We start from the raw sequence: 14,403 nt of genomic DNA, 5'->3' as shown, positions 1-14,403 counted from the left end.
CTAGCATTCATGCAAATACACTCAAGTCCTGGATAAGAAAAACTAGTGGGAAAGAATCTCAAATATAGGGGAATTTCTCATCTCTCTGCTGAGAAATGTTGGATGTTATTGTTGCAAGAGCAAAGAAAGATAAAAGATAAAGATGGAGAGGGAAACTGGGGAAAATGTGTTTTTTCATGCTTTCCCTTTATCCTGTGTCTGTCCTGCCTTTGCAGGCTCTGAATAGAGACCACTTCATTTTCTGCATACAGTTCTGTCTTCATGATTACTGGTCTTTTCTATTATAAAGATGAGTACGCTTAATCAGTACCAACAACGTGATCATCACCACTGAGGGGAGAATTCCAGGAGGGAGCAGGCTATGTGTAAAACTATAAGCGAAGAAGCATTAAGAAGTAATGGAACCCTTTGGATTGATTTCTTCCTTCCTCTTCTGTTGAAACGTAGGGCTGTAGAAAACTTAAGCAGATCCCTATTCAAACCACTTACACTGAGGCCAGGTGAAGTAAACCTCAACCGTCCCTCACGGGTGTTTGTCCAACTTCATCAAAACTTTCAGTGAAGGAGATTATGGGTGGGGTTTTTTTGGTAGCCTGTTCTAGCAATTCATTACCTGAAGAGTAAGAAAAGTTCTTCTGAATATTCCCTAAGTTTTTTGCACAGCGAGTTATGCTGATTTTCTCTTGTCCTTTGTTGGACACGGAGAACCAACTATTCATCAGTCTCTTTATAAACCGTCATATATGATATAGACAGTCATGACTGAGTGCTCTCACAAAACAGAGAACACATTGACATTTGGAAGAATATTCTCACTCATAATACTTTGGTAAAGATAGATATTTGAAATGCTCAACACTTTGCCCTTAGTTTTCTCTCTTCTGGATAAACAAGCCTAACTCATTCAGTCTTTCTCCACAGAGCATTTTCCTCAGCCCTTACCAGGCTTGCCATTTCTCTGTGCACTTCTGCCTCTTTGTCTGCATCTGTCAGACTACCTGTGCTCAAGATTCTCAGAGGCCTCACCAATACCAAGTTGAATTTAAAAAAAAGTCTGTATAAATACACAAATATACACCTCTATGCACCTCCTTTATTCTAGATTGGTTTTGTCTGTTAGTGCATGCCAGATTATTTGTCTTTTTTTTTCTTTTTAAGGAAGAGGAGCACGTAATTAATTTGTATTTATTTTTTATTCCACTGTAATTCTAAAACTGTTTGTCCTTATTTTTATGACATTTTGACTTGTTCATGTAGGACTACCTCTCTGATTTATCTGAGACAATTTGACAAAACCTAGTAAGCCCCTGACAGATCTGGATGAGACCCGCTCTTGAGATGTTTTCCTGTTTGACAATAAACGTTTTTGTCATTACTGGTGAATTATCTGTCAGCAGTGCTGGTGGCAACTTTGCAACTCTGAAGGGAAGTTGTGGCACACTAAATTGTTGCCACTTTAGAAAGCCTCCTTCTGTGAAGGAACACAAACAAAAGCATATATTGGAGAATATCACCATGTAATAAAAGTAATAAAGACATCTATGAACTATGAGCTAAATATGGCACATGGAAGTACTACATTCAGATTTTCATGTTTTCCTGTATCTGTTCTTTCTTGCACAATAAGTAGAGAGGGAAAAACCCTAGTCTCGCCTTTTCCCCACTTGGTGCCGCCTGCATTTTGACAATTCTTACAAAATTGATTTCTTCCTCTGTACTGCCTCAGGTTCACTGCGTGCTAAGTTGCCAGCGCAAGAGCTGCTGGGGAGCTCAGTGTCAAAGTTTGCAAACTCGTGAATCCCAGCATTGCGTTAGCCTCTTTCCCACTTCTTGGGTTCCCCTGATTTCAGATCCAAAATGTTACTACGGATTTACTAGCTAGGGGGATTGTTACTTGCTGTATTTGTTTTACTAAAAAATCAAGTAAGTCCCTAACAATAAATGAAACCCTAAAAGGAAATATTACATATTCCACCTCCGGATGAACTCATCTTTCTGAAGTTAGTTGGGTGCAGTTAACTGCTTCCTCACTTCTCCTTTTACCACGCAAACATCTGACAGCCAAAGGGAGGAAAACAGAAAAGCTACCCTAATTTTAAAGAAGTTGCCAGGTGCACGTCTTTTCACAAGCCAGGTGCGATTATAGTATTTCTTCTCACCCATTCGTCCTCATCTGGCAGCCTCCCCCCAACCCCCTGGGTTCTAAGACTGGTTTAGGGATTAAAGTTCCCAGAGAAGCAAACCGCAGAAGTCCCTCACGGGCTCCAGCTGGGGGGCAGCTCCGGGCAGGGCATTCCCGGGGCAGGGGCAGGTGGAGGGATCGGGGTGGGGGGACGCGGTCCCCCGGGTGCAGCCCCCAACAGCTTCACCCCCCTCCCGCAGGGAGCAGAACTGCTTTCGGGACCTCGCTCTTCAAAGCAAGACAGAAAGGGGGCTTTCCTCACCTGTCAGCATCCAGTAGGAGGCAGCCATGCTTGGGCTCCTGCGAGCCCGGGGCCGGGAGCCCGGGGCGAGGGCAGGGGTGGCGGGAGCGGTCCTGCCGCCGGCGCGCCCGGCGGTGCCGCGCTGCGAGTGGAGCTCAGCGCTCTGCGCCGCCCGTCCGCCCTGCAGCCGAGTTAGGCATTTCCTGTTTGTTATTCAGTCTTTACGTTGTTTCTTCGCATCAAGAAGCATTTAGCTTCCTCCCACCCACCCCCCGAAGACCTCTGAGCTTTAGAAACCTCCCCGTAGAGCTAGCCCAGCGCCAAGATGTACAAATAAAGCCAAATCTCCCCCCAGCCCTCCGGCCGCAGCCCTCGGAGAGCACAGCAGACCTTAAAGGGACATCTGCCTGCTCATAATTAATTAATAAGTGTCTTCCGCCGGCCAGCCCCCCTCCCAGTAGGGCAGGAGAGAGCTAGGCGTGCTCCACGGCCCCCTCCCTCGCCCTTCTCAGCAGGAGAAACACGTCGTTGAGGTAGGGGGTGTGTTTGGCTGGTCAAGTTTAATTTCTCTTACATCACCGCTTAAAAACGCGCTCTACGGCCGGTCGTTTGCCCGCAGGAGGAAGCCAGCGACCCCTCCCCGTTCTCAGCAGCTCTGGGGCTGCAGTACCTCTTCAGACAGGGAACGATTTTCTCAAGTCTTTGCGTCTCCCTGTGCTTTGCTTCGTAGAGGAAATACCAGACAACTGCCTTTGCCCTCACCTACCGAACATTTGCATGGCATCCCTTCCTCCCCTTTCCCTGCCCCCTGAATGACTTCACTAATAAATAACTGAATAAATTGCAAAGGTAATGATCCACCAGGCCTAGTGAGTAGGGATTTTCAGGGTTCATTAAACACTCAGTCAAAGAGCAGCTTGCAGGACTTTTTCTTTTTGTGTTTACCAGAGTGATGCTCAGGTGGAGTGACATCCCTTCAGCAGTGTATGAGTTTTTGCACTGGACCTGGTGAAAAATAATTTTGTTGTTCATAAAACAAGAGAACCCATGGTCCCTCAAGCAAGAAAAAGAGAAATTAAAATACTCTATGAGGATATGGAGATCTTGGTGCTACTAGAAAAATCCCCCATTTTTTCCTTGAATTGGAGCAAAGAATTTGGTGAGTAAGTGGAGGTTAGTGGAATTTTTGGAAGTTCCTCTGAGGCTAATAAACTACAGCTGTTAATCATCACTATAATAGTTAAATACATCTTCCAAGTTCTGTCTTAGTTTTATGTGGACACTTTGGGTGGACCATTACTTGTAGATCTGTGGAAATTTTAGGCAGTAGCGCACAATTTCAAAGCTGGGTTTAAGAGCAAAGGTCCTCATTCAGTAATAATTTATGCATGTGCTTGCCTTTACACATTATAAAATATGTTTAATTACCACAGTGGAACTACTCAAAGTTGATGAAATAAAGCACATGTGTAACTTTTGCTGAATGAGGATCTGAGCTCTCTTGGTACTGGTTTAAAAGACGAGACACGTTTTTTCAGCTAGAGGTTTTAAGCATAAAATTAAAGGAAACTAAAATGGCATTGAAACTAAAAGAAGACTGAGATTTCAGAAAAAGCTGTAATTTCATTTTTTGCAAGTGAGTTGTATTACTACTGCTGGTTTTACACCAGTTTCAAGGGTGGCAATAACTTCCCGTTTTTTCTTTTTTAGACAAACCTTTGTATTCCCTTTCTGTCACTATACTTCAACTAAATGCACATGGAGGAGTTGAGCTTCCTTTCAAATCATAGTGAAGGATTTCTTTCTGTGATACAAATAACTACGCCAGAGGAAGAAACAGGGAAACTAAGGACTTTCACATGGATTAAAATCATCAGTTCAAACCTGTTTGAAGTATATGTGATATTTGGTACATATGTGGGGGACGTACCTGCACATTGGAGAATAAGACTTATTGAGAATAAAAAGAAACATTCCTGATGTAGAGTTATTCCTAATTTCTTCTAAATTATTCTTGGTATTGTTATTTATTAATTTATTATTGTGGTAGTGTCCTATGCATCTTGCATCAGGCTATGTCAAAAGGAAGACATTAGAAAAGATGAACTGCTGGACTGAGCTAGCATTTCTTATTAATTTGCACACATTCAAAAAAGTAAAATACGTTACAGACTTACAGACCATTATTTATTTTGGAACGCCAGACTAATTCAGAAAAAAGCAAACTCCTATTGCTTGTAGAATAGCTGCTGCATCTTTTCACAATCTTTATTGCTTTGCATGCATTTGTTCAGGGAACTGTTCATAACATATCGCTAAATGCTCTTCTTGGAGTTTAAAGTTTTATACATTAGTAGTAAGGAACACGTGTATTAAGCAGGAATCCCTAGATGAGGTGTGCTCAGGCCCAGAAGTAGTTAAGATATTAGGTAATGTCAATATCTGCATAACAAATATTATTAGTTTCAGAGGATCATAATAGTATAGAAAATAACTACCTATAATGATGGATAAAACAAAAAGGTCAAATTAGTTTAAACAATGTAATTGTTTTACATATTCTTTTATGCCTTTCTAAAGTGTCACAGAATGCTGAGGAAGGATATTTTTTTCTGGTGCTATAAATTAACATGATTTGTCAGTTTGAACTCTGCTGCCCAATTCAGTTTCAGCAAAGTATTTTAGAATGCGCATTATAGAATAAGTACACTAGTAGTTTCATGGAATCTGATAGAAGTATTTGTGATTAAATATTAATTTAAATACTTTGAAGGATTAGACTTTAAGAAGACAACAAAAATTAAAAATATCAGGAAGACCCAGTTCTTCTCCCTTCAAGTGGGTGTTATTCCTGCAAAAAGCATTGGAAATGCATTCTGTCCCAAAGGTGAGGGGTGAAGGAACAGGAACCAAAGCTTTTCAAATAGTTTCAAAGGCATGCAGTCTTCTAAATAATGTGACTGTAAAGTACATAGAACTCATTTTCCATGGAAATTTTTCTTCTATTCTTACAGAAGATATGAGCAATTTTAATTTATTTTGATTGTTAGGTGAAAAGGATCTGTTAACCTGTAGCACAAGAGAGCAATGAGTAATGCAAGACTTTGACTTCAAATAGCAAAAGAACTTACTTCCATTAAAGGAATACTATGACAACATAAATAATTGTAAGAGAAACATAAACATTTCTGCAATGTTCACTGTTGTTATTACACTGTATTATACACTGCTTGGAAAATACTACAGAGCTTGTTCATATAGCTTCTAAGTGAAAATTTATCATTGAAAGCTCTTACTATCATCTTTGATGGTTTACATTATGCTGTAGATTAGTGGTAATTTACGTTTACATTTTTTGTCTTACACTTGCTTATTCACAGCCTCCAAGTTGTCTTTCACCTTGATTACTCTGTTGTTCATTTTCATAGTCTCCATTTTTTCCTATCTGATTTTAGGACCATGCTAGAATTCTCTTGGCAGAACTTGTGGGGCTGTAGTCTTATTTTTATTATGTCTGAGATACTCAAGGGCTCCTTCTTCAACTTCCAGAACTAAGACCTTGTAGGATTTGGTGTGGTTCCAGCAATACTCTATGCATAAATCTTTCCATGTTTTACATTTACAGCTCAGCTTTTAGCTGATGCTTGATATTCTTGGAGAATGCCCATGTTTCTGATCCATCTGTATTAACCAGTGGTACAAATGTGCCAAAAAGTCTTTTTACTGTACAAATGGATCTTCATAAAAATTTTGTTTTGCAGCTTATGTTAGTTTAATTCATGTTGGGAGGAAATGTTATGTAAAATGCCCTTTGTGTTCTGTGTTAAATTTGTTCTCTACAGTAGCTTTTATGTCTTCTTCATTGGTCTTTTTTGGATTATATACCAACTATTGTAGAGTATTTGTGAACCAAATTAATATACAGTCTGTATTCTTACTGAAATAAAATAGTCTTTTTTTCCTCCTTAACAGATTTAAAGTGTCTCACATCCTCAGTCATGCTGCTTTTCTTTCCTGTTTTTCTCTGGATGCATTTTTTTCAATATTCATCCTAAATTTGTAGAGATCAAAACTAGCTGTTTCACAAACATACAGGAAGACCAGGAAGAGATGAGTTTATATGGCATCATTTACTGTTATAAATCTTCCACCAATCTTTTTATTTTGTGATTGTTGCTTTATACTCATGTAGAAGGATTTTTATATTAGAATAGAATTTAAGATTCTTGCAGATGATACCTCTACTCTTTTCATCAATTCTTGTGTTATTTCTGTTTCCTTTGAGTCAGCTTCTTACCATTTAAATCCTGATTCACAGTTTTCTCCTGCAGCATGTTTTTAATTTTCTGCTTGCTTATTTACTTATCTATTTATGTATTTACTATGTCAACAATGTATCTTTGAGCTCTGTAATATATTACCAGACTTTAACATGCAGGTATATTTCTTCAAAGTATATGCTACAAATAAGGCTAGAAAAACACAGGCTGGTTTATCTATTCAACTTGAATGAGGTACTGATCTCTCTGGCCTGAGTATTTAAGCCTTTTTTGTGCTGAAGCACTTTTTCTGCAGCACTGAAGTCATAGGAGCTATGGCATTGAGTCTGAGGGGAATGGAACTGGCAACTTCAAGTGGAGGGGAGACAAAAGACATAAATTCATATTTTATTGTACAAAATCAAGGGGCTGAACTAGAAATTGCAATGTTTATAAGGTTTTTGACTGAAGGTACATATAACATCCCAGCTAATGTTGGTCCATCATTAGCTCCACTGCATTATACAAATGAAATTATTTGAAATGAGGCCAGAATTTAGGGGCAGAGGATTAATTTAATCTTATTATTATCTTGGGCTTTCTGCACTCCACCCACACTTCTTTTTATTACAGCTTCTTACAACTGACTGTCTTTTTTTTTAATGTGCTGCTCATGGTATGTTGCATAACCAATATTATTTATTGTTCAGATAGATTTCAATTACAAAACTGTATAAAAGAATAACTTACTGAAAGCGTGCTGTGAAGGGAGACTAATAGATGACAGTAATTTCTCAAAATAATTACATAGTCTGCAGAGTTTTACATTGTATTGCGTGGCACTGCATTCATTGCCTTCACAGCTGGTCTGCATAATATAATTACTACTGTTTGGTTACAGAAAAAAGGTAGCTGTGACTGCAATAACCATGTTGAAAACTCTTGGTTTATTCTATTTTTTTCTTTCTCTTCTACATATATAAAAACATCATCTTTCCCCCTTTTCCTTGATGCATGCACACATTCCTCTTCCATTTCTATTATTTTGGTCAATTAGTGAAAAAGCAACATTTAAATATAGACCACTGCCCAGGCTTTCCTTTAATCTTCATGATCAGGGAAAAAATCTTGCTTTTTACAGGAACATGAGCCTGGTCATGATGCCAGTGTGTGTTTTATGGCATGCATTAAAAAAACAAAAAAAACCAAACCAGCACACACACAAAAGAAAAATATCCCAGTAGTGCAGAAACTTCAGCTTTTGCAATGATTACCTTTTTATTTTTTAACTATGTGATTTTAAGACAAATTACGAGTTTGCAACAATCCTTGTATACCAAGCAACACATCACTACTTTTTTAGTGAATGTTGCAAACCAGACTCCTGCTGGGATTCCATTTTCTCTAGATTGTTATAACTCTTTGTTTCAGGGGTGCTACAGTAATTTTTACCTACTGAGACCTGTAATCTAAATCCCAGTGCTCCCCCTGCCTTTCCGTGTAAATAATTTATTTTTGTGGCCTGAAACCCTTCGATGGTTTCATCTTAGCGGTTAGGGCATTCTGGTAAGAAGACAGTCCTATAGAAGCCCATGTTTGGTTTTATTATCCTATATTGGGTTTGCCAAAAGTAAGACGATTATCAAACACATAAATCTGAAATTTTTTTTCAGACCTCTTTTTCAAGCGTAGGTATTTTAGTGCAAGACGCAGACAGATAGACAACTCCAGCCACCTCCAGGCCGGGGTCTGGAACCTACTGAATGCGAGTTACACAGTCTCTTCTTCCACCCATGCTAAGGCTTTAAGGCTTCTTTAAGAAAGAAGTGGTGGCAACTGCATTTTGTGAGCAGACCAATTCCGTTAATTTGTGCTAAGCATACTCTGAGTGTGTCTACAGGATCTGGCTCTTTAGGAAAATTGAGGGGAGGAATGTCTGGTCTGGAGGTCTGATCCAGACACCAAACTGTTTTGGAAGCACAGTTCTAGCCGTGCAAAACTGAAATGCTAAATGTCTGGAGAACCTTTCAGACTCCAACAGGTTAGTACCCAAACAGAGTAGTTATCTCCAAGTTCAGAGAAGAGGTGAAAGAATAATTTTTAGATCACAATTTTGGATTTAAGTGCCCCAGTTTAATTTAGGAATTGCTTTACTAGTATCAGTGGGTCTAGATCATGGGGCAAGCATAGCACTGGGTTTAATTTAAAGAGAGAGAGATTTCTTAACAGTAGTTTAATCAAATGGTGGCAATATTTGCTGATACAAAAATTAAGAAGCTGTAAAATGATCCTTGGGTATAAGAAATATAACTTTAGGACGTTGTAGAAATAGTTTAAAGTGTATAGTCATAATGAAAGAGGAAGTTCTGCTCTGACAATAGAGTTTGTGATCAGTAGCTTTTTCTTATTCTGAAAACTCATCTTCTGTGAAACGCAGCAAAGTTGCTCATGCTGTATTATTCTCCTTTCCAGCTTATCAGCAACAGAGCTAGAAATTAATAGAAGTTATACCATACATGTGTCATTGTTATGCCATTGGTGTGATGTCTAAATATTTTCTGTTTTTTGTAAAAGTATAATCTGCAAAAAGGAAGATGCAGATACTTCCTCCAGCTCACAGAAAATTGTAATAGGTTTTAGAGACCAGAACTAACTCAAGGGGCAAGGAGAAGGTTATTTCTTAGGTGGAAGTTTTCAGAAGTGATGGTTATCGCTGTCATAAACCAGGGATCCCATGGACAGATGTGCAGTGTTCTGCTGCGGGGTAGTGTTGACTCAGATGATACAGCATTAATAGACTCAGCTACAGAGTGACCTGGGTTTTGTACAGAGGTGGAAGTAAAAGAATTTTTTTACTTACTTTGTACACATTTGTAAGGTCTAAGGAAACGGTTTTTCTTCATCCTCAAGATATTCTCCAGTGTAACAAGCATGAACAAATCAACCTGTTTCTCCAGACGACGTAATATGCTTTCTCTTTAAAGAAACTTTGTCACCTTCATTAAAGATGTCCAGCATAGCAGAGTCCAAGTGACCACAATGGGGTTGTTAAAATAACCAACATATCTGCCAGAGGCAGAGTTAATTTTATTAATAATAGTGTGCTTATTGGTGAGTCAGCGGATATGAGTATTATGCCTGGATTAATTTGTGTTTACTGTCTATGGAAATCTTGTTTCTCCAGTAGGCCTTGGCTCGGAGCCAAGACCTTGGGTCAGGTCAGCACCCATTGCAGAGGCTTTAAAGCTAGCTCAGCAATTCAAATAACGCCCTGTGGAGCAATTCAGAACATTCCCCCCAAACTCTGCAGCCAAACTAGCCTTTTTGACCTTGTCCAGAACTCACACTTTGCAGCTTCTTGATTAACTCAGTCTGGCACCATTATCAAATACCTGTGCACCTAACATGCATTTATCTGCCTGGGATGTTCAACTCTTTTAGAAGCCTTCCAGGCTGTAATGTAAGGTCTTGTGTCACTAGGACATAATTTAGTTTTGACTGGTAGAAGAACAGCATTTGTTTGCTTTCATGAGTGCTCTTTGAGTGCTCTTATTAAAGTAACATGAATGGTTATATCCTTGACCATGTTTGTTCTCATTCCCATTTTGTCTCCTGTTTAGAGTCTCATGGCCTTTCTGAAAGTGTTTTACTCAGCCAGAGTGTAATACCTATCTCACAGATGTCAAAACTTTATTTCTTCTAGGAATCTATTGCCTTAGTTCTCAGCTAAGTTATTATGGCTGCTGTAAAGCTGATTGAAAAAGCTAGGAGAAAAATATTTTTGGTAGGTCTTTGCTGAGATTTTGAAGTATTGTGCAGGTGAGGTATTTTTTCCATGAATGGTCCAAAGCTGGTATCTCACCAGCTTGTCCACCTGACATTTGCAGCCCACTTTGTAAGCTGATTTGGGGCCAGCCATCACAAAGCTCCAGGAGCTGCATTTTGTAGATTCACAGCACCTTATCAGCTGTGGTTCCTAGGCTCCTGGATTATTGGTCTGACAAGAAGCTAAAAACATTAATCCTAGCTTCCAGGTTTATAATTTCTTGAATGACACGGATACTGGTGTATATAGATCCAGGCAGGCTGCTAGATGGACGGTACCAATTAGGAAAGTGAGGCCTGTGGCGATATGGAGGTATATGGGCTGGTCCACCTGAAGTGTTTCATTTGCTTTGTGGAGGAGGATAAGAACTGGGTGGTGAATTTGAAGAAAAACAAATTATACAGGATAAACATCACCTTTTCACATACAGCTGAGCAGATTACACTGTCTATACAGTAGCCATTTGTATAACTCATGTAGACACACTTGGAATTATTTTATAGCTAGTTTTCTAGTTACATTTAAACCAGCTGTATTGGTGTGTTTGAGCCGCGTAGCCAGCTAGTACTTAGAGCAGCATGGAGATGCTCCTAAGTAGCAAAATAAAGAAAGAGGTGCAGAAAGAGGGGAATTTAGACCACAGTGATCACCACACTGCTGTGCCTTGTAGTCACAATATCTAATTTAAGATAAGACAGCTATCTTAGCTGCAGCTATGGCAACAAAATTCATAGCAGGGATTACGATGCTGAATCAGCATTGTATGTTTCACATGGGAAATAGCAAAGCTGTGGAGAAGAGAGCCTTGAAAAGTCACAGGGTTTCTAGTTGTCAAAACAAAGTCACTCAAACTAAAAGAGAAAGAAACTTTGAGACCAAATTTTTTTACTGTTATTAGTCATATGTACAACACCAAAGGAATTTATGCATCTGGGTACATAATAGCAATGTAGGTACACAGTAAGATTTTCTAAAAAGACTTGAGCTTTCCAGTTGATGAACCCCAGTTTGTTATTTGAAATTTTGCACAGGGTATTAGTATGTGGTTTTTGTGAACCAAGAAAGCTATGAATTAATATCAAGAACATTCTGAACTTGGTGATTTTTTTTTTAGTTACTAACTTTTCCAAAATTTGTCTGCATACAGAGCTTGATTGGCAAGGGATTGTTTTGTGAATCAGATTGAGAGTAAATTAATGCATTTAGTGGAATTAAAATTAGAGTAAGTAGTATAATGATGCAAGATATATAAGAATACAAGCACTGTAATGATAACATTATATTACAAAAACTGTCTTCTTATAATTTGATTTAACCCTTCTTGTTACATTATATTAGATGTATTGTTTACATTTTGTTAGTACTGTTTGGACTTCAGAGACTATTTTGGTGGGAAAAAAAGCTTTTAAATTCAGATAAATGCTCAGTTTTGTACTTTCTTTAAGCATGCAAAATTCAATGTATAATATAATTTTAAAATAATCCAACCTATTCAATCAGTTTGATTTTATATTTTGCATACCATGTTGTCTGCAGTCCTGAGATGCTGTTATTTTGTATTACGAAAGTAATTTACTCTATGTCTTTCAAGGCATATTTTATTGACTTTCTCCAAATCTCTATGCCTGCAAAATATGTAAGAAAACCTGTCACAGTGGAAGAATTGCGTTTCCAGTGGGATGGCCAAAAATTTATTTCAGAGTGAACAGATTTTAAGGCCAAGGGAATTATTGTGGTTGTTTAGTCTGACCTACTGTAGAGCACAGAGTTCTGGTTTAATCTCTTTAGGTCGGATAAAAGTATGAAATACATTTATATAATATTCCGCCAGTTTAATAGACAAATTTTAGTGCTTTTATCTTAGATCTATACAACCCATTAATTGTTGCCTTTTCCAGCAGAGCTGAGAATTTTCAGATGGGGCTTCAACTCAAGCCACTAGGGCTGAAGGAGAAGTTAGAGAACCAAAAAAGGAACAGAATTAGAACTGATACCCATTTATATCCATTTGTTAAAATCCTTGCTCTGAACATTGCCACTAACTTTTGTCTAAGTCAAGTCGGTAAGCTTGACTTAGGTCTATTTTTCAACTTTTTCATGGACTTCAGAAGGCAAGCATCAGCCAGTTTATGAGAGCAAATATGTGCTTAAAAGGCATGGTATGTTCTTGTTGAAATGCAGCTTTTTATATGAAAATCTTACAACCAGTCCATAAGCTAGCTCAACAAGTTTCATGCTGTTAACAACTGAGTTCAGTCATTACTGTATTTTGACTGGTTTTAGGAGGCATGATGCAAAATCAAAATTTACAGATATAATGAATAGACACTATATTTTGGACTAGAATTGTAAGTTGATTGGATTGGAGTAGGTCTTGGGGATTTCAAGAGGGAAAGTGAGAGGGGCTTAAAGGATAAGTTTTGGAATATCTTCAAAATATAAGGAATATTGTGAAGAAAAGTAGTATAATCTTACATAGTGGAGGTAAAGAGTTAAGCTATAAATAGTAACATAAACCAACACTGCAACTGTAAACATTAACTTAACCTGCGCTAATGTTTATCAGAGTTCCACATGTAAAAGAATCCTATTAAAGCAGCTGAGGAAATAGATTAGCAGACATGCATGTAACAGACCGTGAATAATTCTAACATTTTCTCTTATCATGGCCTCACAAAATGAGTTCCTAAAAAATGGAGTCTGAACATTTACATAGTCATACCATCCAACAGAAAGGGTCCTTCTTAGTCCCTGTGAACTAGAATTCTATTATTTTTTCTTTTATTGGTTGGTTTGAATGACAAAGTTTACTTAGGAATGACAGTTACAATGATGTTGCAAGAGGAAAACTGACCATTTTACCTGAAGAAGGGAAATACTGCTACAAAGAAGTATACACATTACATTGATAGATGCCACTTGTAGTTCACAAAGAACTTAATAGTACTGTCTGTCTTTACCTGCAGCTGAACTAAGTCCTGTGACTAAAATTTGTGTGAGTAAATGGAGATATCTTTACCTGAACTAGTAATTTTAGGCTTTTCTTATAATCAGTGAAGCGAAACAGGCTTTCCCAGTGTGTGAAAGATGTCATATTGTAAGAGGTCTAAAAAACATTAGATAACTCATGACCTGAAACACCCTTTTTCTCTTTGTTGTCTATAAGGCACTCTGGTGGATAGCTGAGATGTAGAAGTCTACAGTGTAGACATATAAACTAAAGAATTGAATCCATCCTGGGACTGAAATCCTTAATTTAGAAAAATCCACGACAAATCTTTCGGTGTCTTCATTAGGGACAGAATGTCAACTTGTGTTCTGAAAGGGACATACACACTATATGGAAGGTAGCTAGGATTACAAAGGCTGGTTTTCTACTTCTACTTTTCCACCTACACAATTGATGTAACTGCGAAATGTTCATTATGTGTTCATCGGTAGGGAGAAAATCTTTCTGTTACACTGTGGCCCACATAATAAATACATGGAGATTTCCTTGTTCAAAGAATTGTGAAAAGGGACAAACCACTTCTGACATGATTTATTCAAAGAATGCCAGTGGGTGTTTTCAGGGAGATAAGTCAGAGTTAAAATGTGCTTGATGTGTATCTATAGTAGTTAGCAATCTTTTCTGCATATGTTGATGACAAAGGAAGATTTGTCACCATAATTAGGAAGGGAGAAAAAAATCCTCTTGCTTTAAGATAGACTACAAAAAATACTGTTTTTGCATGTCTTTGTGATGGCTGATAGTATCCGTGTTCATTGCGTGGAATACATGGGTATTGGTCAAATGTTGTTGTGCAGTGAGCTCTTCTGTCACAGAAAGAGAAGAAGAAAAAATAAAGAATGAATAATGAAGAGGAATAAAGGGTGTCATGATATGGAAAAGGCA

General features: G+C 38.1%; 1 protein-coding gene and 1 long non-coding RNA gene across 2 annotated transcripts in view; one reads left to right on the top strand and one right to left on the bottom strand.

The window, feature by feature from the left end:
- The window catches only part of ITGA1 (integrin subunit alpha 1), a 76,425-nt gene extending 73,575 nt beyond the window's left edge, over positions 1–2,850 (bottom strand). The window contains exon 1 of the mRNA XM_072859176.1: positions 2,445–2,850. Coding sequence (XP_072715277.1) covers positions 2,445–2,472 — 28 coding nt within the window. The 5' untranslated portion in view covers positions 2,473–2,850. The remainder of the gene's footprint in view (positions 1–2,444) is intronic.
- On the top strand, positions 2,046–4,352 carry LOC140650618 (uncharacterized). Its single transcript, XR_012042089.1, has 3 exons — positions 2,046–2,134; positions 3,372–3,582; positions 4,134–4,352. It is a non-coding gene; the product is annotated as an uncharacterized lncRNA (long non-coding RNA).
- Positions 4,353–14,403: the final 10,051 nt, after the last annotated feature.

The sequence above is a fragment of the Ciconia boyciana genome, chromosome 4 (assembly GCF_034638445.1).
Source record: "Ciconia boyciana chromosome 4, ASM3463844v1, whole genome shotgun sequence".
NCBI lineage: Eukaryota > Metazoa > Chordata > Aves > Ciconiiformes > Ciconiidae > Ciconia > Ciconia boyciana.
Note: the sequence above shows the minus strand (reverse complement) of the source record. Positions and strands in the feature narration are given on the sequence as shown.